Consider the following 24041-nt stretch of genomic DNA (forward strand, 5'->3'; position numbering starts at 1 on the left):
ACATTGACCAGTTCATATATATTTATTTGGCTATGTTCTACATAGATATCTATATATATATATTTATACCTTTGAAATGTTCTAGATTTGCTAAATAAATATGAAAGCAAAGGAAACATTACTTGTACACACTATTTGTTTGGCTGTCATAAAAAATATAGCACATATTTCTCATGGTAGGTACTTTGCTACAGGATAGTGTGCAATAGTGGTTTTTATTTTATTTTATTTTATTTTATTTTATTTTACTTTATTTTATTTTTTTCCACTTTCAGAACCTTGTTTGCAGTGCAGAATGCTAGCATCAAATTATCTGATCTAAATAACAGTAAAAATTTCCATGCCATTATTTTTCTTTTTTCTCATTTGGGTCTCTAGGCTATAGTGCAAAATTAAAAAAAAAAAAAAAAAGAAAGGAAAACTACAAAAAACAACAGAGAGAAATTGGTCTAACTACAAGGAAAAAAAAAATGGAGACTGAAATATTCCCTGCCTCCATCTGAGGTTGTTCATGAACAAGATGGTCCAAAACTATTTGTTTGCTTAGTTCTCATGAATCACTGCTGGCTGGCCCACGTGTAGCTATGACTTCAGTCTCCAGTGCTCTTTCAGTAGTAACTCGTTTCTTTAGCACTGTCAACTCAGCACGATATTTATTTTAGTTTCCTAAATTTCTGAAACTGTTACGATGAAGGCTTTTTTTTTTTTTTTTCTTTTGTAACCGGGCCACGTAATGTCATGTGATTCTTTATACATCCATATTCTCGTAAGAAATATTGTTCAAAAATGTACCTTAGACTGCACCCAGGAACTGGGAAAATGCCAAATCTACCTTCAGAGACAAACTTGTAACACATTTCACTCTTTGACCTTTTGGCATAATATGAGAACAACAATAATCAAGGCAGTATTAAAAAACACAGCTGTAGGTAATACAAAGTGCATTTCCTGCATATAATACAAATATAACTTTAAGAAACTAAAGGCACAAGCTAACTAAATATGTATTACATACTAGAAATGCACAGTTCAAGGTAATTCTAATAGCTTCAAATATTTGTTTATAATGGATATTTAAAGCAGTTTGAAAATGATCCTCATTAGTGAATTGCAAAAAAGTATAATTGCTTAAAATATAAGTAAAATAGACTCTAATATTGACATCTTGGATCAGTGATAAAATACATCATCACGTTTATGAATGCACTCTCTATATACAATTCATAAATTATTCTTCCATTGATTAAAAGCATATTAGAGGCTCAAGGATTTGAAGGTCCATTTTTAGGCTGGTGTGGAGGTATTCAAATTCTCCGTGATCGTATGGAAAATTACAGAAATCAGAGCTGTCAAACCTGGCTATTGTCAGCTCCCAATTCTGTACGTTAGTTAATGATGAGCCCGATCAAAATGCATATGTGCAGGTTTTGGTCCGTAATTCCCCCTGGCCGGGGAGAAGAGGGTGGTTTTAGGGGCCAGGCTCTCACTCGGCCTGATCCTGCACCCCCAAAGCTGCGCTGGCTCCCGGAGGAGCAGAAGGAGTCTGGAAAGAGATGCTAATGGTGTGAGGCTGAGAGCCCAGTTCAAACCCCTGCGGGGGTTCGGGTCTCAGGCACCAGTTCAGGCTCATCTCTAACTTTGGTACAGTCTGCTCCACTTGCCCAAAAACAAGGGAAAAAAGAAAACTGGAAAGAATGGAAGAGAGACAAAGAAAGCACTTTGTTGGCTTCAATAAATATGAGCAGAAATTGTTTCAGTATATTTACTATGTCCGTTTTGAAAGAAATGTGCAATAACATCACTGTTACGGATACACAGGCTCTATAACAAGACTTCTAGCTCCCTCTGAAAGTCAGTAAAGGAAATCTGCTTACCCGTCCCCCCCTCCCCGTGTGCCCTCCCCACCTCCTGATAATCAGGTCCTTTAAAAATGACAAGCTGAAAGAAGGATCACCTACTCTGCTATGAAATAACTGTGCCAGCAGCACATGATACCTTGGGAAATAAAAATTTCTGTCCATGCAATATTATGCTTTTCTATGTGCTCTAGATATTGAGCTGAAAAGTGAAGAGTCATCCCCAAAATGTTCTACGTTTATCAACATATTTACTATCCACACTTAGGTTCATCAACTCCCAACCCACCAATCTTCTTCAGACTCGAAAAAATGAGTAATACGACAGGATTATTAATTTGAGATGAAAAGAACGCAATGCCTAAACCCAACAACACTGCAATTTCCAAACGATCTGTGCAAAGACGCGTCCTGGCCCCACAACTACAGGCAGGACCGATCCTGCATGGCTTGCTGCTACCGCACCGTGCGGGCCCTCCCAGCTGGGTAACGAGGGTCGTCCCAAAAGCACTGAGTTAAAGCCCAGTCTGGAGCACACTGATGTCAGCGGAGAGACTCCGGTCGACTACACTGCTCCCAAAACCCTCCTTCGGCCGCCCCTGGCGCCCGGCTGAAGCCCCCAGCGGCACAGTGCCACCCTGCGCGCCTCCGCCGGGAAGATCGGCAGCTCTACGCGTGGTGCCGGACTCCAGCATAACCCAGTGCCGAGGGAAACCTTGGCAGAGAGGCCCCTCCATGCAAAAGTAGACGCAACGTGGCGTTCATCACTGAGGGGCTGAGAGGTGGCTACGGCCGAGCAAAGCTAAAGGCAATACGGGACAGCCTTTTACGTACTGTATCCAACACAAGTCGGGTTTCCCAGGTTAGAAAATCCCTTAGATCATAGCTGTGAGGAATGACATGTGCGGGGTTGGTGAGCAACTATGAAGTTTCCATACACAGTCTGGTTTCTGTATGCAATCCCTTAAACTTACGGGAGATCTCACTGGGATAAAAACTACCCAGTAAATATGGGTTGCAGAATCAGGCTCTGTAACCTTTTAAATAGTTGGTGAATTATTAAATCAACAACAACAAAAAAGTCGTGTTTCTTTAGAAGAAGGCAGAGCACGCTGCGCTCTCCCCTACCCCGCATGTGCGGTGTCACCCCGGGCACTTCGCGCGCAGGTCGCGCTGCTCAGCTGTCAGGACTCTGCTTCTGCAATTTTTGAATACTGCCACACAAGAACTAAAAATCGTCACTGTCATCTCTCAAAGAGTTAAACGAACAATATTAAAATACCATCTTCTGTCACATTTAAAGGCAGTTGGATATGTTTTTTCCTCTATATTTATATATACAGAGTTCTGATCTAGAAAAACCAATACAATAAACCATTTTACGTTTAAAAACAGGCAGTCTTTGGTGACGCAAAGGCAGAGATTTTCTTTGTTACCTTCTGCCTATTTCACTCTGTCTCATAAAGTGAATATTATTGGCACTGTCAGAAAGTTCCAGATACTGCTCCACAGATAAAACAAAATATCCATCGTAGCCTTGTACCCGCCCAGTGCTTAAAAGCTGCTGTTTCTCTCCATCTGTCCATGCCCTAATACCTTCTTCCCCTTCCTGCAGCCGTCTCTGCTCCTTAGTCCAGGCCTGAGCCACAGCTCTCTGCCTGGCTATCTCTAAGACATGGTTCTTTTCTTCTTCCACCGTTGTTCCATACCGAACGTTAAAGCACAGCGCGCCGTGCTGGAGCTGGATGTCAGCAAAGCGTCTAGTCCTCCCATTGATCACAGAAGTCATCTGCGACACTGTGACGTTGACGCCGTTCTCCAAGATGCGTCGTCCTCCAGTGTTGCCGATTAGGGCCAAATCTTCTTCCAAAGACCCCAGCTTGATGAAGTAATGCGTGTCTCGGCCCTCTATGGTGAAATGCAAGTTCTCCAGATAGTGAGCGTTGTTGAGGATGGCAGCAATGCGCCGGCTGTCCTCGTTAGCCACGCCTATAATGTCAGCTGTCACTATACCATCCTTTATAGCGAATTTGATGCCTTTGCCGAATACTGAAGGAATAGCTGCAAATCTCGGTTGTTTCACTCCCTCATAGCACTTGCCGTCGCTATACCTGGGTGTCATAGGAAGTTGATCCAAGGATATAAAGTTTCGGAGTTGCTTTTGTAGCTCACACTGAATACCAAGAATAGTCTGGAAAATAAAACAGCAATAAAGTTTGCAGCTGAAGCACCCTGCAGTTCATTACAGTGTCTCACAGACCCTACTAATCTCTTAATTGCTTGGAATGGATCTTCAATTTGTTTGGAAAACATTGTGCGCATCTACAGAGCCTGGGTATACGCACAGGCTTTCTAATCGCCTAAGGTATTGCTTTCTGTCTCTTGGACTCTTTTGTTTCTAGAAAACAAATGGAAAATGTGTTTATCACAAATCCTATTTTCGTATTTATTCTTCCTTTTTTTTCTTCCTCCCCTCTTGAATTGTTACTGTAATGGCTGGTCTTTTGACTCTTAGGCATGGGAAAGCTGAACTCAAAGCTGTGCTCTTTCACATGATTCTATGCTTAGTCTCTGTGCGTCTAATTATGTCTTCTGTAAAACAGCAGTAACAGTTTTTATAGCCCATTCTTTAAGGAAAGCAGGCTGTGAAGGTCTCAAGACACTAGAACAATAGGAACCATGCAAGTACATCAGATCTGTAGATCTTGCTCCCCAATGAGGCTAAAAAAAATAATCTCATTCCAACCACCTACTTGTCTTTTAACACTATACCTATCACTACGCTTTTCCTGTGCCTTTTTAATAACTTCTTTAATATCTCAGTGACAATTTAACATGGACATGCTCCTACATCTGGAACGAACTCTGACCCTCCAGCCCTCTGCACTTTGTGCATGGGAAAAGAAGTGTGTTAAGTGCTAGGAACGTAAACTCACAACACTTTATACTTCCTTTTCCTGACTACATTAGAGAAAAGGCATCTTCCCTCTCTCATCTTTGCAAAATCATAGTTCTTTGTTAACAGATGCTTGTATGGTCAAATGCAAAATGTGAACGCCTGCTCAGAACATCGGTAGTCAGTCCTGTTGCAGTTACATTGATTGCTAGACCCTGATAGCTGCTGTGTGGCTCTTCTTTACTGAAAATAAGCCCCGGAGCAAGGTTGAATTTTACAGACCCCTGTACGAATCCATAGCCATAATTATGCAGAGGTACAGACATGTAAAGCTGTTTATCCCCTCAGTGATTTTGCATCTCTTGTGGCATCTTTGCTAACAAAGATGAAAATCTGTTGGTTTAATTTTTTAATTCCACAGAATTTTTGTAGCTTTTTCAATTTTCACACAAACACTTTTACCCCTTTGCCTATCCTGCCCCTTAAATTTGGATTGTTTCTTTGTAAACACCTGCAAAGTTCCTTCGCTGTGTTGCTAAAAGCTTCTCCTTAAAACTCTGCTCCACTCTGATGCCAGTACATAATTGACAATATTGAAGTTTCTAGCATTGTTATACTATTTGCCTTGCCTATTATGTGGAAAGACAGAGTCACATTGTTTCCTTGGTGTCCAGTATTTTCTAATAAAATTCCTTAATTTAGTATGAGAAGCAGCTGAACAGAGTTTTTGCTAACCTTTCCAGGGTCCCACTCTTGGGTTTTTGTTTGAAGCTGTAGAAGTTCGTATGTTGTCTCCAGAGCTTCTATCTCTGGTTTCGGGAATCCAGGTAGTACGTTGTGCAACTGGAAACCAAACAGCTCTAGCCAACTTCCAATGTCTACAAAACAAGGAAAGGATGCTGGCAATAAGGCACATAAATCCTAGAAAAAGTGAGGGTAGTCTGCAGAAATCCCAGCTATGCAGAAATAATGATTTCACATCAATTTATGTTTTCAGTACTGGTTACAGCATTTATTGTAGCAAACAAATTATTTGATTACAAAGCATAGCTATACTCAAATCAATAGTGTACCTTCTATCTATTTATAATGGAAAAAATTCAAATTAAGCTGCCTCCATTCTTCCCCTAATTTTAGCACTTAGAAAAGCAGCAGACACAACTATTAATTATCTTCTTGGTTACCATAAAGGCTATAGGAAACAGATCAAGCTCAGTAGGATGTTATCTATTGAAGAAATGACTTTAATATATGTAAATTAGAACCAAATATTAACTTTGGATGTATGCAAGTCTTGAATCCATACCAGCATCTGATAAAAAATTGTATTTTCATGAGAAACATGGTACTTTTACCTGTTGTATACTTAGCAACGTCTTGGATTCTGCCAACTGGGTAATTATTTTCAAATGAGTAGAGATTAAATGGTTGTGGGACAGCATTCAGGTGTTTCCATATATGATGATTTGGTGTTGTCCAACGACCAGCAATGACGTCATAGTCCCGCTGACCCAGATGAACTAATTTAGTAAGAGAATCATAGAGCCCTCCATGAAAACCAATGATAACCTGGAAATCTGGATTAGTGTCCTGGTAGATCTCTCCATATGGGGTGTACAAAATCTCTTTTATGACTTGGCCCCGACTGCTAAATACAGCTAGAGGTGTTCCAGTGTTATCACAAGCGACATAATACTCTTCTCCACTGCTTAATTCCATCGCAATGAGATGACCTTGAAGATCATAATATAGGGATGTTATTTCCGAGCTAGTATGATTGTACAAGTGAGTAACTCTTATTGGGTTGGAGAGATCAGCGTAGAAGAACTGTAAGTGTTGACCTAGGCTTGATTTGCTTGCAACTCGTCTTCCAAGACCATCGTAACAGTATTGCACACTCCAGCCAGACACTTTGTTGTATGCTTTGTTCAGCAGACCGTTAGAGTTGTACTCAAAGATCTCATTGCCTCTTTGCCTGAGAAACCCATCTTCATCCATTTTATATTGAATTTCTCCAAGTCTGGTAATGCGATCTCTCAGATCGTATCTCAGAGGAGTGAGGCGCGCACTGTTTCCGTGGCTCAGCAAGTTGATGTTGCCATTAAGGTCATAGCTGTAGCGCCACTGGGTTTTATCATTCACAGACACGGTCTGAAGTTGACCATCAGCATCATACTCGTAAAAATATCTCGTTATATTGGCATCTACACCTACGCGTATATCACAGATCACCATACGACCCATGTTATCATACTGGATGGTCATCCAGTAAGCGATAGACTTGAGAATTTCATACTGTACTTCAATCACCTGACCATTAGCACTAAAAATTTTGGTATGCTTCATCACAGTGGTGGTTATAACTTGGTTTAAATCATAATTAATTACACTGAATTTTCCAAATTGTTCAGTCCTGCCAGAAACATCGACGTAACGGTACAGATCTATGGGAAGAGGTGTCTCGTTTATCATGGCCTGCATGCTCGTGACACGGAAGTTGTTATAGCTGTAGTCAAATCTGGCGTTTACAAGCCCTTCTTCACTAAACCTGAAGATCTGGCGACCAATAAGTGGACCTGTCCAAAACAAACAGGCGAAAAAGGAAAAGCAAGAAAAATAATGAATTACGCCACAGTATACTTACCCTACAGATCTAGCACAAACAGGCGGTGAACTCATATATACCCTTAAGCCTTATTGCTACTTGACTCTCTCAGAAAATACCATTAACTAAGAATATGTTAGATTATTCTCTCACAAACCTTTATTAATGCTTGCTCTACAAAAATATCTATATTTTATTAACATTTGTTTAAAAGAATGCTATTTTATTCATAATTATGATTTCTATTTGCTTACAAGATAATTCTAAACTAAATTTATTTTACATGGTGATTTCCTTCCTCATATAAACAGTCCTTTTGAATTTATGTTATATTATGGTATAAACGGGAAACTTGGAAATACAAACAATAAAACAACTTGATTTAGTATTTAGCAAATATCCACACAGTGGAATAAAAACAATCAAACATTATAAGAGCTATTCCATACCAAGCAATAAAAAGAAAACTGTATTTCAAATGGGACAGCTATATATGCCTATGGACACAGACGTAGAGATACACACATACATTTTTCTATTGAAACATAAAATATAAGAACTTGTAGACATAAAAATAATGGAAATTCATGCCAGGTGAGTGCAGGATCAGGGCCAAAAACTTTAGCAAAAAGTGGACAGTTACACAAACCTGTTTGCCTGTATCTGATGGTACAGATGAACCCATCGTGCATTAAATGTATTGTTTTAATAACCCCAGAAGATTCCTCGTAGGTGAACGTGACTTGAGTAGTATCATACAGAATCTCGGAAAGTCGGGACTGTTTGGTGTATTTGTAAAGGACTCTGCGTCCTGTCCCAGGATATAATGTTTGCAGAAGCCGTCCGTCTCTGGTGACGTCCTGTATGAAAGCCGCGTTGCTGTCTGGAGGGGTGTAGATGTTGCGGTAGTACCCGACGGACAGCATGGTTTGCAGGGCATGGCGCACCATGCTCGGCATGGTGACCGACAGCAGGTAGTCGGACTGGTCGTACTCAAAGATGTAGCGGCGCTGGCTGTGCAACAGGAGCATCACGGACTGCAATCAAACAGGAATGGCAGTGTAAGTGGCTGATCAAGCAAATGATTATTCATCTAGTGAGTGCCTGAAGGTGAAGGAAATGCTGAAACGACCACCCACTCTTGTTGTTTGCTCTTACTGTCTGTACAATTCCAAGTGAAGCTTTCAGCTCCAGGAGACCTGGCCAGCAAGGTGGTATAAAACAGGAGAAGAATAATAATAAGTCTAGAGGTAAGGACCTCCAAACTGGAAGGCAGATGTGGCTCTCAGTAGCATTTCAGCCTCATGCTGACTTGCTATGTTGCTTTGAAATATTTAGGTCATCCTCCCAGAAGCAAAAACAGAGGGAGCCTCTTCCTCACACACAGGCAGAGCATCTGCACCAGCAGATGTTTCTAGGAGAGGTGGAAAGGGGAAGCTTTCAGTGGTGTGTGCAAGGTGTTTAGCTTTTATTTGCACTCTGCCTATCTCTAGCACAGACCTACCCCTTTTTCTGTACGTCTTCTATTAAATGCCCATCATCCCAGAGGTCACAGTATCTCCGTGCTTACAGATGGATGAAAGTAGTCTGCAGGTTCTTTGGTGTGACTATGTCTGTCTCTGGTTCTTGATGTTTACAAAGAAAACTATTTCTACACATGTACTTGATATTTGCCCTGTGTTAGTTAATCGTGGCTGGTCAATGAAATCTGGTTTGTTTGTTTGGCAGACGAATGTGCAAGCATGGCAGACATTCTTCTGTGCAAATTTAAAGTTTGGGTTCTGTCAACTTTTTCACCAGTCACATGCAAAGTCACAGTGTCACAGAGTACAAGCCCACTGGTGAACAGGCACTGTTGAAAACAAGCATAATGAAAACACAGAGTGAAAATGAATGGGGGATCTTTGTAGCCTTCCCCCAGCTCCAGCAAGTGGCCTGGCTGGACCAGAGCACTGCACATCTTTGCCACACCGTCTGAGCTGAGACGGAGCGCTGACACTGCACCGTTCTTAGCTCACAGCCCAAACCTACCAGGCACATAAGCAAATTTGTCCGGCTTCTGCCTGATTGGGACGTCATGCAAAACAAAGTCTTATGAAGAACAGTGTGGCTGCTTTTTCGTAGAGCATTGGGGAAAGAAATCAGAAAAAAAGGCTTTTTTTCCCTTTAAGCTCAAAAATCTTCTCTGGGAAGAAAACACTGAGAGCTCAGCCTTGCAATGTGTTAAGTAACATTGGCCCTAAGCCACTTCGCTCTGACAAATAACCCAAGTGCTTATTCAAAGGACCAAAGATAGGCTAAGCCTTGGCCATCCTCTCTGCACCCCCGGCCCCCGCCCTCCCAAGATGTATTTCTTCCTGCCCTTGGTGAAAGACATCTGTCACCTGCACACAAGCCAGCCAGCACCAACATATGCCACTCGCGAGTTACCCTCTGCCAACTGGTGACGACAGACCTTTACTCCGAGCTTTCTCTGATCGCTTTATTGCCGGTCTGCCAAGCATTTCTAACACGCGCAGTGTTTATTTTGTTTTCACCTTCAGTCAAGAGTCCCCAATCTGCAGTAAACCACTGGCTGAACTCTCTCTTCGCACTGATGTGACGCCTCTCTCTATATACTGCTCCCGGGCCTGTTTTTAAGCTGTCTGCCATTGACAGAGTATGAATAACAAGATCAGAAACATCTCTAATATAACTTTAGTGCCCCTGTGTGCCATTTTTTACAGCATTTTGTGGCTTTTCCACTTTTGTCCGGGATAGTAAAAGGTTAGACAGTACAAGGGTTTGAGACTTAGTATCCTCTCTAGCCTATTAGAGTATACCATAAAGAGAAAAAAAATTAATTCCCAATTCATCCTAATAATATTACAATAGATTTTTCAACTCTTTGCACAAATTGGGTTCTAATTGTTTTAAAGGATTTCAGAGGGTAGCTCATAACATCCCAAAAGCTGTCATTTTATAAAAGCAACCAGAGCCTGGTCAACCACGTAATGATTGATGTTGCATGGTATATCGAGACAATCAGCCAGTGGCAATTACTTGGAGCTCTACTGGGAATACACAGAAATGCTGAGCTTCACCACTAGATGTCATTTCTGTCCAACATACACATGCAGCCGCTCATCTATTTTGTCTGGCGGTAAACGGCAGGATTTTGGAAGCAAGCTTGGAGTATTCAGGAGATTTTATAACACCATTAACTAATTGAGGAAAGTGACCAAACCAAGAGGAACTGAATCTCATCAGTAAAAATTATTTAGAGTGCTACTATCATAGTGCTTTTTAAAATCTAAATTATTGGGGCTAATTTTGGAAGGGGTAGAGATTTTTGAAGATGTACAATTAACTCAAGTGCTAAAAAATGAAAAATTAAATAATTATGAATTGGAAGCGAACTGTATAATTGATTTTTTGATAAAAGGAATCATTGGGTCTTACGAGGTTTCAGACAACCTTTAGCAATCATTATATAATTAACACAATGAGTTATTGACTTTAATGGAGCCACAAAATGATATCTCAATGTCTAATTTTGACAGGGAATTCATCTTTTTTTGGCACAAGGAACAAACAGTGATGAAAGTACATTAAATAGCTGGAAGATTATGTCCATAGTGTGCATGACTTTCAATAATTTTAATGACAAGTTACAGCATAACCCAAGCCTGCTGCTACCTGATTCAGTAATGTTTTGCCATTTGCTTCTACAAGATCAGGATTTGGCCACTTGCGCAGAATTCCAGAATAACAGTTTGAAGTCATATGACTTTATTTATAAGCTCGTCATAAACTAAGAACAGACAAAGTGGTTTAGAAAGATAAGAAGCATACATCTTTCCAAAATTATGGTCCATTAGGCCCAAAGAAAAAAGAAAAGATTCCTCCAAAAGGCATATTGCCCAATATTTGAAAGCTGTACTAAACGCCTGTTTACTTGCAATTTGCAGAAGAGCATACAGACAAAAGAAGCCCTGACAAATTTATCAGAACCAAACTTCTGAAGCTTCTAGGGTTTGCCAATCTTGTTAACACATGCAAGAACCATACTGCATGCAGACAAGGAAAGAATCACATTTTTATGCATTCTCCTGTCTAAATAATTTTTTTCTCTGGGTTAGGTTTAAGTTTTTTGAGGATCAGGCTTAAATACATTCAAAATAAGTACAGCAAAGTTTATCTTAAAAGTACACATTTGGAACTTTTAAATATATAAATAACTTCAAAGTGATTGGATTTCCTGCGTGTAATACGCCCTATCAGTTTTACCTCACCTGCCCCCTCCTAGCCTCTCCCTGTGGTTAACAGGTTCAGAGAAAATGTTCTGCAAACTCAGGGTATATTGGATAGTCCAAGATGTTGCTATTTAAAAAAAAAAGTTTAAAAGGACACTGTTTCAGTACAATTTCACAGTAAGTTCTGAAAGCTTTAAAAATACAGATTGGCTTTTTGGTTTTGAAAGACAAGACGATACCAAATGAGATGCTTCTACAGGTGAAGGAGATGCTGTTCTTCCTTAGTCTGTACAACACTTACTCCCCTATCTTGTGACCATTACTTAAAGACATAAATGAAAATTACAATACTCAGGCAATTTAGACATGAAGTCACTATAAAAGCAGAGCAATAACTCATTTCATATTAATATTTTCCCCCTCAAATAGCCCTCATAAATACTGAAGCAATCTTTCTCCTCACAGGAGCAATCCCATTTTTATAGTGCAGCACTGAGTAGGTGCAAGCTTGTACTCACTGCCTCATAATTTTGGCTTAAAAGAATCATGTTTGTGGGGAGGGAACAGTTCCTTTTCAGTGACTGTTATACTTTTGACTATGTTATATGGAGTGGCAATGTGTTTTTCACCAGTGAGAGTGTCCTTTGTTCACTTGAACTTGGACTGGGACCAAGAAGTCATTTCTACTTACCAATTAAATAAATCTGAGGTGCTAATAGCTTCCTTCAGAACTACAGTATGGCAGGTTTGAACTGGTGACATGCAGGTCTAAGCATGTCCAGAGACATTTTTATCTGGTTATGTAATTGTATGCATTTTCTGTTTAAAAAGTCTTAAACATTCTTGCAAAAGATAGCATTACAACATAGTTCACAATGTAATATCTACATGAAAACAAATATTTTGCCTTGGTACAACAATCTACTTTTGAAATGATTTACCTTTTCTAAATATGTGTAACTCCATATTTTACCATCTGCCCATGTTCTGGAAATTATGTTCCCACTTGGATCATACTCCATTTTCTCAGTCCAGGTTCCTCTTTGGATATAGGTGACTAATCCAGAATGTGAATAAGTGATATTGACCTCATTGTACTTGCTGATGGGCGACCATAAAATTGGGCGTCCTGTCTGGTCATACATAATCCGAAGAGTGAATTTTCGATGATCATCATAAATCTTTCCTGTTCTGGTTACATGATCAAAATCAATGGAGAGCAGGTTTCTGTTGTGGGCCTAAACACAAAGATACAGTAAGGTAAGAAAACAATGCATCTTAATTACGCACCACACAAACATTTCTATGTCAGGTCTAATCAAAATGTGCAATGGCTTAACGTTATGATGGGGAATTTAGGCCTTGTGAAAAACAAGAAAATAGAAAAATATTCAGATGAGAAACAGGAGGACCAAGAAACAAAATGCTGCTTGCATTCAGTGTTACTATACTTTGCATTACAGGATGCTTCCTATTTCCATGTGCTAACCCACACCTCTGCTCTCACCTTTTCCTAAGTTTTTCTTCTTTCTTCTCAACTTTCATCTCTCTGTGGATGGACGTTTTGATTCCAGCCAAAGATGTGTAGTTAAGCCCACAAATTAACAAAGCCATCCTATCTCACATCCTCTCTCGTAAGCTCCGTTAATGTTGACAGGTCAGTTACTGCTCTGGGATAGCCCACGCCAGGTCGCACACTGATGCCGCAAAGGGATGAGCTCTGCTGGCAGCTCCCAAAGACCCCGCTCACCGGCATCCTCATGCTTCTTCACAAAACCACCCTTCTCCCAGAGCTCATGAAAGCCAGGGGCAGCCGTGCCTGCTGCCAGCCATATTCCTTGTTGCAGCTTTCTCACCGCATTTGGGACCTGCAGCATTTGTTAAATTCGCTGTGTCTGACAGACTAACAGTGACTGTGCTATGATCTGTTAACATTTATGGTCCAACGGGAAAATGCAGAGGGGCAGTCCAATTCTCAACCTGAAATCAAGTTTAAAGCTGATCCAGATTCATGGAGACAAAATATATGTATCCAGCGCTTTTATCATCTACCTCCTTACATCATTCAGTCACTGGGCAATCACCATTAAACCCCATTTAAATCAGAGATATAATTTAGGGAACCATAAGACATTGTTCATTGACTTGTCTTTTTCAGATCAATGCTCAATGTGCTCGTATTAATCTACCGCATTTTATCTAATCGCTTGTATTAATCTATTCCAATTAATAAATTCCTTACAGCAGAGGCAATGTCAGTGCAAGTGTTAGCACAGTGCACAGCACAGTGCTTGCTCTTGAGACCTGGAGGCATAGCCGTAAAGTAAATGGTTAAGAATACCTGTTTAATAATTCAAGCTGGGATCATATGGTGGTAGTGATTAGAAAGAACATTTTTTTTCTTTACCCTTTCTGTTTTTAGATACAAAATAATTTGAAAATCTAGAAGAAGCAGGTGTTCTTTCTTCAACTACCATTCCTGGGGTTTTATATACACACATGTCTAACTTTAATAGTGTTCATTTACAATAGCTGTAAAATACCTATATACCCCTGTAGACTGCTGTAACTACTACAATTTATGCTCTAATGATAGTTAAGGAGCCCAAGTAAAATGGGATGCTCAGTTCAACTATGTTTGCTTGTATACAGTCTGATGGATTAAGTGTATTACAATATATTTCTTGCAAACTTCTTGCAATTTCTGAAAACAAACTCTCTTGGTGGTAAAATAACTGAAAAGCAAGCAGGGGATATACCCTGGCTCATATTCATTTACTGTCTATGTACATATTTAATGTTCTTATTGCTATTATTATTATTATTATTGTAGAATGCAGTTAGGAGAAAGGGAAGTCTTGAATACAAATTGCTTGCAATCTACATTTCAGGGACGATACAACAAATAAGAGTGAAAACCAAACAGAGGCAGAATTAGCAGCAAAGTGGATAGCAGCAGTACTTGAAAGCTTGCAGAGTTAAGGTAAGGTTTGGGTGGATGCCATTACTTCCCTTATACTCCACATTTTATGTCTCATTTGTTTACTTTCTTAGATTTTAGTTAAATTTAACACCCTTCTGAAGGCAAGACACGACGATACATGGGTAGGAGGCCTCATTTCAACGTTGTCACCAAAAAGCTGACTTCACATCCCATTGGCTTTTTAAAGATGACTCCTCCAACGTACATACAATGTAGTAAGGAGCTCCTGTGAGAGGCTGGAGCTCATGTGCTCTGTTACAAGCCAGGGAAAACTGGTTTCCTAAACCAGTGTCAGGTCAGAAATTCAGCTGATGAAAATAGGGAGAAAATTCAGCTGACTTCAGTAATAATGTTAGTAGTGCATAAAAAGATGTATTTATTATATATTTTTAAACATTCGTTGACTCTACTTCCATTAGGTTTATAGCCAGAAATTTTGCAGTGTAAATAATCACTTAAATGTGCAGTCCCTTGACTTTCATTCTCAAACCTAAACTGTCTACAATATGTAAATCAGATGAGATGATTGTATTATTTCCTTGTCTGTGTTTTGATTTGAGTCAACGTAAGCTGATACACACTGGCAGAGGATTTGGTTCTATCATTAGAACTTGCTGTAAGACTGGTAAATAAAGGGACACCATTTGCTAAATGCGATAATAAACATAGCTGTCAAAGCCTGTAGCTGCAGGACTTTTGAATTGAGGCCAGTGAGTTACTTCCTTTTTTGTTATTAAAAAAAAAAAAAAAAAAGGCAAAAATAAGTAAGACCGGCCAAGCATTCAATTTTCAATTTTGTAGATATTCAGTTATAAAACCTGGACTGCATCCAATGCCAAGTTCCTCTAAGTTATGCAAAAGACAGGAGGGAACAGAGCTGCATTCTAATCAGTATATTACTATGCATCATGCTCATTGGTTTTAACAACAGCCTTTGCTTCATTTTTAGAAGTCAATTAAAATAGCAGTTTAATTGATAAAAAAGAAGTCTTGCTAGATTAAGATTGATGTTAAAATGCCTGATTGTACATAGATTTATTATTAATATAAAATGCATACATCCCTACAGACTGTTTTATATACTTTCAGGAAGCACCAGGGCAGGAAGTTCTGCACTTAAAGGAAACCTGTGATTAATTCCTGTTTCCCACATTGATTTAGATATGGAGACAAAGTTAGATGTCTGTTCTAGCATTTCAGTTAACTGACTTACTCACTTCTGCTCTATTTCTAGAGCAGGGAATTCACACCATGCAAAAATCCCACTCTTTAAAACGCAGTGTTTACAGCGTTATTCAGAACGTGCGAACAGTGGCCTCTTTCCAAAACTGGAAACAACACTAATAGAGTGACATGCTTTCAAGATGGCTGCTAATTGCAATTAAGAATTAAAAAGGTTAGGACCAGGCAGAGAAGGAAAACTTTCTTCTTCTCAACTAGGTCATCCTGTACCTTATCCTCAGTTACCTGCCTTCTAATTTATACGTCTTAGCACTCAAAGCCATTTGTTTCAATGGCAGTATCAGGACTGATCTCTAAGTAACATCTTTAAACCTCATTTCTATGCTTTTTTTCTTTTTCTTCTCAGAAAACTCTTCCATTGTGCTGGTTTTTTTTCTTCGACTGAGGGCTCCTGCAAGTCTGTTCATTTCCATTGAGAACTGGTCCAATCCCCAGAGCTTTTCTTTACATATATTTTCAAAGTTCAGCATAGTTCTTTCTGCCCTACATTGCAAGCTTTCTAACACACTTCCTATTGTGCCAGTCATGGCATATTAAGTGTTTAAAAACTTTCTTTTTAAAATACAACTCACTAGAAGTTTTCAGAAGATCTCACCAGAACCTCATCCAGCATAATGGCTTCTAATGATGCTACATTCTTTTTTTCCCCCCACCAGCCCTCAAGCATCTGTCAATAGCAAGCCCTAAATCCCTTTCATTATTTGGCATTACTGCTTCAAACACATTATACGATGGTATTTTTGCTCCTGCTGTCCTGCATATTTCCTTTAATCACCAAGGCAAGACAGCTGTCTCTGGGTAAATTCTGCCGCTCCTTTGCCTTCCTTGTCAACTGCACTGTTCCAGCTCCGTCCACCTCCACCGACTCCCCACTCCATCAGCATCCCACGCAAACTTCTCAGTGCTAAAGCTGAACTCCAGGACCCATATATTTCACCTATCCTCCAAAGTCCTTCTCATTGGCAGTAACAGCCTCGATAGTCCATTTGTTCCTTTCTCTTGTGTCTATTTACGTGGTGTATCCTATGCGCAGAATATTTCTCCTCCTTCCCACTATCAAATCCTCATTTAATGTGCTATCCCACCAGGTTCCCTCCAGCCTTGCCCTGACAGCCCTCAGACAGATGGTCCTAGAGCTCGCTATGGTCAAGGGAGGGGAAACCATTGTCATACAGGCAGCTGACTTGTCCTTCTGAGTAGGCAGGGGCAATCCATAAGCCCCCTTGATCTTGGGTAGGTATAAAAAGACACAATTTACAGTAATAACAATGCAATGGTCACTGCTGTGATGCTAGTGGATACTTTTGGAGGGACAGAGAATATAAGACAGCAGCACATCAAAGTCATTCTTATACTTCACCTTCACATTCCGTCCTCTCACTGGATGAAGGTGAAGGAGGAGAAGGAGGAGTACATGAGTGGTTCTATGCACCAACAGGCTGACCCAGAGGCAGGTCTATCTCTGAGCTCTGGATAGCTTCAGTGTTGCAGTATTTCAATGAACATTTTATGCCTCCAGCCAGAACTCATTTAATCCTGACCAATTTGTTAATTTCCTCCCTTTTTTGGTATGCAATATTAAGGATCATGCAGAAGCAAGTGAAAATGAGTTAAAAAGAACCTGCAATCAATTTCAACAATAGAAAACATGAACTGCGTAATAGGAAAACTGTGCAGGGTGATGTACTTGTATTAAATATAACTGTCATGAACAACTTGGCCCTGGCAATGTAAGCAGAAGAGATGACTGACTACATCCTTTCCATTTAAGATTTTATTACATAAGATCCTTAAAGAAAAATGCGCCATATCTAAGCACAAAATCACACAAAACCCAACTGAATGGGCAATGTGAGCCATGGAGGCCATAGTTTGGATCCTGCCATCTTAACACGTTTGCCACTGTAATAAAGTTCAGCTGCCTCTCTAGACAGGGCCATGAGGACTCACACTATGCCAGAGCGGCGGCAGCCAGAAGCTTCTCCTCACTTGCAAGATCCTAATAAAGTAACTGTGACTGTCAAATCTGAAAGATGGCCTTTCAAACAGGCGTTTCACATGCAGTGGCCAGTCCATCCAAGTCGCACTTTTGATTGATCAGAGCCGTTGAAAACCAAACAGATGATACAGTTTCAAAAAATATATCATATCTCATAACCAAAAGACAATCCAGACAATAATAACCATCTCTGTATTTTCAGAGCTAACGGATGTACGTTCAGAGACAATACCTATCCAGGAAGGTTGTTGTTAATAATGCAATATTTTTAAAGCCAAAATTCCCAGACGTACTACTGGTACAGGCATTTTAAAGAGTATTCATGTGAAAAACAGAACTGATTTTGTAAAAAACCTGTTCTGCAAGGTAGCAGTCTCTTTGAGACTTAGTGTTACCTAATCAAATGCTGAATGTTGACCATCTGTCATTGTAATCTGCGAGTTCTCATCACAGATAAAAATAAACCATGGAGGCAATGTTAAAGTAATTCTTTATTAGGGCCATAGTGCAACCCAGCCAGAGGGAGTGAGGGGGTTTGAGAGTGTGTGGCGGAGGGCAGAACACACAGCCTGTCTGGATACACAGGGAGGACCTACAGCACTCTGGCTTGCAGGAAACACACTGGCCAGGACACCCAAGGTGTGCCCTGCAAGACCCTCTGCCCCAGGCAGAGGCTGGTACCTGTTATTTCCCCCAGAAGAAAGAGGGTCAATAGATCTGAGAGCCATTCTGTGGCTCCGACTCTGCTGCTGTGCCAGAGTAACTACGCATTGTCCTTTGCTCACAGCTGCTTCCAAAGCCATAATTAAGTTCTTAGTTGAAAAAGAAGTGGGAGAAAAAAAGTAATTATGTCTTGAGGTCAAGTCTCACAACCAAAATCAAACAGAGATCAAACATCCCTGTGACTGTCGGAGGAGTTTAGGTTTGAAATTCATGGCTGGGGCCCACCATTGATACAAACTTTCCATTGCTCTCCTTACAAAGTAGAACATTTCAACATGATTTTAGTTCAATGGCTTTCAAAGGGAACACTGCACTTTACACGAGAGGAAGCCTTACCCTTAGCCTTCTCTCAAACGTGGAGATATTGCCTTTGGTCTGCTCCCTCCTTTGCCTCCATTCAATGAGATTTGAGTTATGCTCTCCAGGAAGGGAGATATTGCACTTCCCTAAAGTGGGGCTGACAACCCCTGCTAGAATATGAGGCTCCGTGTTAAGCGTGATTTCCATTCCACTGGCAAAGGTGACTCTCAGAGACCCATCTGGGCTGACCCGGTAGATATTCTGCGTGTTATCTGTCAAAAAACAACAACCAAAAACAGGCAACAGAGAAAAGTTCAGATCTCCAGATTTATGAAGCAAATGTTAGGTGCAATAGGGCTTTGTTTGTCCCTAGGTTACAGACAGCTGAACATACACCAACTGCAGTGTGATTTTTCCAACCTGTGACCTCCAGGCCTTCCCACGTCTAAAGAGCTTTTTATTACATTTGGCCTGATGATTTCCATTGTGAAGGTTTCCTGCAGCAGGAATAAAGAGTTTTTGCTTTCAGCTTAAAAGTATGTAAACCCATAGGCTGGGTTTTGACCACTGATATTCTGATGATTTTAGCACATTGGGATCTATTAACAGGATAGTGTACTGCTTGAGTGACTGCAATGAGTATCTGATGTCAAGCATGAAAGCTGTTTTCAAAATGTCTGGGATGATGGCCAGTCTCCCATTCTGTCCATTTTCCCTGTATCACTGTACTAAAATCTCCCCCTCCTCCCCATTAGCAGCAAGACCCTGGGGTACAGGCACAGTGACGGTCAGCCATGAGCCTGAAGCCTGGTGCAAGAGACCCACTGGGTTGTGGTGGCAGAAAAATGAATGGGTCAGCAACGGTGGCACAGCAAGCAGCTCCAGAGGCTCGGGACTGTGCTGCAGAGGGCTGTCGAGGGCAGCTGGGATGACCTAGCACGGCCTCCTCCTCCTCCTCCACAAAACTGCCAGAAGGACGCAGAGGGTCCAGAGCAGGTCTCCACTGCAAGGACGTAAAGGCATACAGCCACTGCACGCTCCCTTTCTTTTGCCTGGGCACTGGAATTCCTCCACTGCAGGCAGAGCTGAGCCACATCGCCTTGCATTTGGTCAGGCTAGGGACATGCATGCAGGAGGTTACTGTGGCTCAGCTGTCAGGGGGCAACTCGATCATGAGCCTGAATGTTTAGTGCTAAGAGACAAAGCGAAAGTCTCACCGTTAAAATGCAATTGAATTCATACCAGCTAGGGACTATGAAAAGCATCCTTTTTTTTTTTTTTTTTAGCTGGTCCACACAGAAGTAACTGGTCCAGCTCTTGAGACGTGAATATGTGGAAAACAGTCGGGTATGTCAGAAAGTGAAGATAATAGGCATTACATTAAAAGAGACTTTGTGACTCAGATGTAAGGATACCACATCTGACTGGTTGTTCACAGGGTGCTTTGTGATAGTTTCTCAGAGATACAGAAATATGCAAATTATATGAATTCATAAATATGATAGGTATAATAACTACAGCTGTTCATTTCTGGCACTGCCGATAGCGTGCTGGCACTTTCCTGAGGCAGAATTTGGTAACATACCAACTTTGAGGAGTTTCAGATTTAAGGACAGACATACAACCAGGCAGTCAGTAGATGATGCAGAGAGCAGATGGGGTCACTTGGACAAAGCCTAACAGGTGATACAACAATACAGTATAATTATTTCCACTGGTTCAGTGCTGTTTCTGCAATGCAATAGTGAAGAGAAATGAGTATCTTGTTAGGTGAGATCTTCCTATTTTTTGTTATATATCAAAAACTGAGAGGAAGAAAAGTTCTGTGATTTGCTCAGTTACAAAGCTTTTCCATAGCAGACCTGGAAGGAAATCAGAGAGCAAAAACCTGAACAAGCCACTGAAAACAAGAAAATCAACAAGGAGAAGAAAACTCAGATCAATTAAACTATATAAAACCAGAACTCTGGTGATGAATCTGCAAAATCTGAAGGAGGGCACCGAGGCACTTCCATTAGGCAGAGAGTAAATTCTTCTGGAGAGATATGATATTGCCAGGGAAATAACGTGGTGTCTACAGGGGCTGAGTCAAAATCTCATCCCCAAGGCAGTCACCAGCAGAAGTGGGTCGTGCTTTTCTCCTTCCTACGAGTGCTGTCCCCAGGACACAGCACTACCTGAAAGAATTCACAACATTGGCCAAACAAGGCATTTCCGTGCTAAAACATCAGTGGAACATGTCATTCTTCTGGGCAATATTTCTCAGAATAACAAAGCTCAGTCTAAGTCCTCCAGATACTGAAGTAGAAACTAGCACGTAATGCCTGGAGACATCAGAGATTTCAATAACTAGAATCCATCCATGGGACTCTTCTAGGAGAAAAAAAATTCAGTTGTGGTTTGTTTCTAATTGGTATCCCAGGAGAATTATAAGTAGTATCTAGCTATTTGTACTGAAGCAAGGAAGAAGCAAATGAACTAATTCTAATGTCTTTTTTTGGCAAACAGTTAAGAATGCAATAATGGCTAGGGTTTGAAACGTACTGATGAAGGAAGAAATAACAGAAATGCTTTAATTACCTTGTTTTAAGGTATATATTGTAGAGGTAGCTGAGAAGTTTGTGGCTGTGATCACATTCTCTCTGTTCGAAGTATCAAGTTCCACTCGCGTCAGTTTTTCAACATCGCTGTGGAAACTGCTGACTTCCCCGGTTGGGAAGGTCGCATTGGTGAGATGGCCATCGGAGTCATACCTGCAAGACATGATGTTAAAGAGCCATGAAAATGTATCACTATTGTCTTGGAGATACACCTAAAGGAAAAAAAAAAAGGGAAAAAAGTAAGAAGCATTGTTAACACTGTGCAATAAGTAAAAAGGTAAGAATTGGTCCAGTTACTCACTCAAAATGCATTCATACCCTAATCCGAATTCCTGCTTAGACTCTTTTTCAGTGGTGCTGGATAAAATACAACTGGGAATAGTCTGAGATGCTACCTACATCACTCAGCTTCTGCCAGAGGTTTCAGCGTTGCGGTGGGGGTTTCACCCACTGGGATGTGATACAGGAGGGCGGCCGCTGGAGGTCACTCGGCATTCAGGCAACCACCTCGCCCCCCCAAAAACCGTTTTCTTACCGTAAATTTAAATAAAACCAATTCTTAGATCCTGCAACACTCAAAACCTGCCTTTTGTTGCTGATGTGTGAAGTACATAATATGAACGGTGAATTTAAAAAGGGGACCTAAAGCGTAACAATAGCGATAAAATTAGATTGAAATCTGCAGCGATTAAGTTGCCTACATGGTTTTTACTCTTGTGTTAGGTTTCCCACGGGCCTACTCAAATCAGCAGGAACTTCTCATCACAAGTAACAGCACCAGAATCTAGAGCACCACATTCTAGTTCACCTAAATTTCATCAGTGCTAAGGAAATTCTTTTAGTTTAAGGTACTTTATGTGCATCAGGCCATGTTATGAAAAAGTAAAAAATTCAAAAAAAGCTCGGGAGCAGTGTTTCTAACAGGTCTTTTCAGTTCTACAGATATATTTGTTCTTTCTCATGGTTCACACGGAATACAATGCAGAACATTGCTTGGTGCTTGATATTGTTTCACATTAATGCCTCCCATCTTAAAAACCTTATTGATGCTAACACATCTTTATTCATCCAAGACACCTCACTGATAATGCAGATGTATTTGCATGAGTAAAACCAACTCATGTTCATAAAATAGAAACTTATTTGTGCAGGTAGGAAAGCATAATTAAGTTTCATGTTTTATTAACTGTCTCCTCTCATTGACAAAACATATCCTCAGCTGGTGTAGCAACCGGCAAAGCTCCACTGCCTCCAATGGAGCTCTTCCAATTCACATCAGCAGACGATCTGGCTATGTCCTTCACTTTAATGTCTTGGCATCATTTCCTCAGGATCTTTACTTCCCCCTAATTAGTCAGACAAAAATCTATGTCACAAGAAGTATTGGCGAAAAAAAATCAGGATTTTTTTTCCCTTTCCCCCCAATATAAAAGAAAAATACAGCAGCTGTTCTTTCCAAATGGAACACTGGAGAATGAACTAGTGACCATGTTGTGTTTTTTTGACAAAAACATTAATCAAATGTTAAATACAGTATAATCTCTCTCTCTTTCACCTCCTACTACCCTCATATACATCATGCAATTTATTTACATTCTACCCTTATGCCGGTTCTGTGCAAATTGACTGGGTGCCACACCCAGCAATTAAAATTGACTCAGATCACTACTTTTGATCATTAGAAAACTCCATGAACATTGGGCAGTTATATTTCATTTACTGCTTCATCAAACAGATATGACAGCTTGCTAGGTTATTTGGATTCGCTACCGTACCACAGAAAAATCCCCAAATCATGCATTTTTACGGCGTAAATGCAGCCAGTTTATTGGAATGTATTTGCGCACAAGACTTGGGATCCATCTTCGCTAAGGATCTAGTTTTGCTGCTGATAGTGCTGCTGTCGAGATACAAAACTCACTGTGTAGCTGAAAATGGGATAAACTGTTACTGGATGGCTGGCCAGATACGGTACTGAATTATAATGAGACTAGAGCACATGCCAACGGACTCTTACTCATGTAGATGGTCCCACTGACTTCAAGGAGAACATGCAGATTAGTGTCTCAGCAATGATTCCATAATGTGACCATCTAAAGGGGTTTTTTTATTCCAGATTGCTCCAAGAAACCCAACCCTCCAAGGACAGGTTCTGCCACCTTTCGCATGATGAATAGTAGCACACTGGGACTCAGTTCCTGCAGAGCAATGTCCTACCCATACTAATAGGGGCAGAATCATGACATATTTCTTAATGTTAATTTGGGGCCCAGTTATGCCACTGTTAATCATGTCAGTGACCATTTAATCATGCAAATAATTGCACTGATTTCAGTACTCACATGAGGAAGTGCTCACCAGTATTTGAAATGCACACTTGGGGATATAGCTTCACAATCTATTTTCATTTCTATGTGTAGCACAGTTAAGAGTTATATCATTTCAAAGGGAAAGCGGTCTAATTAATTTTTTCAGAGAGTTGTTTCTTGCAGGTGTTTTCTTGTCCTTGATTTAATAGAGGCACAGAGCTCCCCCTCCCCTCTTACAGCTTTAATGATACAATATTAAAAAAATCTAGATGACTGAAAATTATACATTAGCT

General features: G+C 40.5%; 1 protein-coding gene across 1 annotated transcript in view; it reads right to left on the reverse strand.

The window, feature by feature from the left end:
* Positions 1 to 3094: 3094 nt before the first annotated feature.
* The window catches only part of TENM1 (teneurin transmembrane protein 1), a 251593-nt gene continuing 230646 nt past the window's right edge, over positions 3095 to 24041 (reverse strand). Inside the window, exons 25-31 of the mRNA XM_010569145.1 lie at positions 21420 to 21592; positions 18876 to 19111; positions 12534 to 12830; positions 8007 to 8394; positions 6108 to 7328; positions 5488 to 5630; positions 3095 to 4047 (exon numbers count right to left, since the gene is read on the reverse strand). Coding sequence (XP_010567447.1) covers positions 3289 to 4047; positions 5488 to 5630; positions 6108 to 7328; positions 8007 to 8394; positions 12534 to 12830; positions 18876 to 19111; positions 21420 to 21592 — 3217 coding nt within the window. The 3' untranslated portion in view covers positions 3095 to 3288. The remainder of the gene's footprint in view (positions 4048 to 5487; positions 5631 to 6107; positions 7329 to 8006; positions 8395 to 12533; positions 12831 to 18875; positions 19112 to 21419; positions 21593 to 24041) is intronic.

Source organism: Haliaeetus leucocephalus, unplaced genomic scaffold, assembly GCF_000737465.1.
Source record: "Haliaeetus leucocephalus isolate CR32 unplaced genomic scaffold, Haliaeetus_leucocephalus-4.0 Scaffold262, whole genome shotgun sequence".
NCBI classification, from domain to species: domain Eukaryota; kingdom Metazoa; phylum Chordata; class Aves; order Accipitriformes; family Accipitridae; genus Haliaeetus; species Haliaeetus leucocephalus.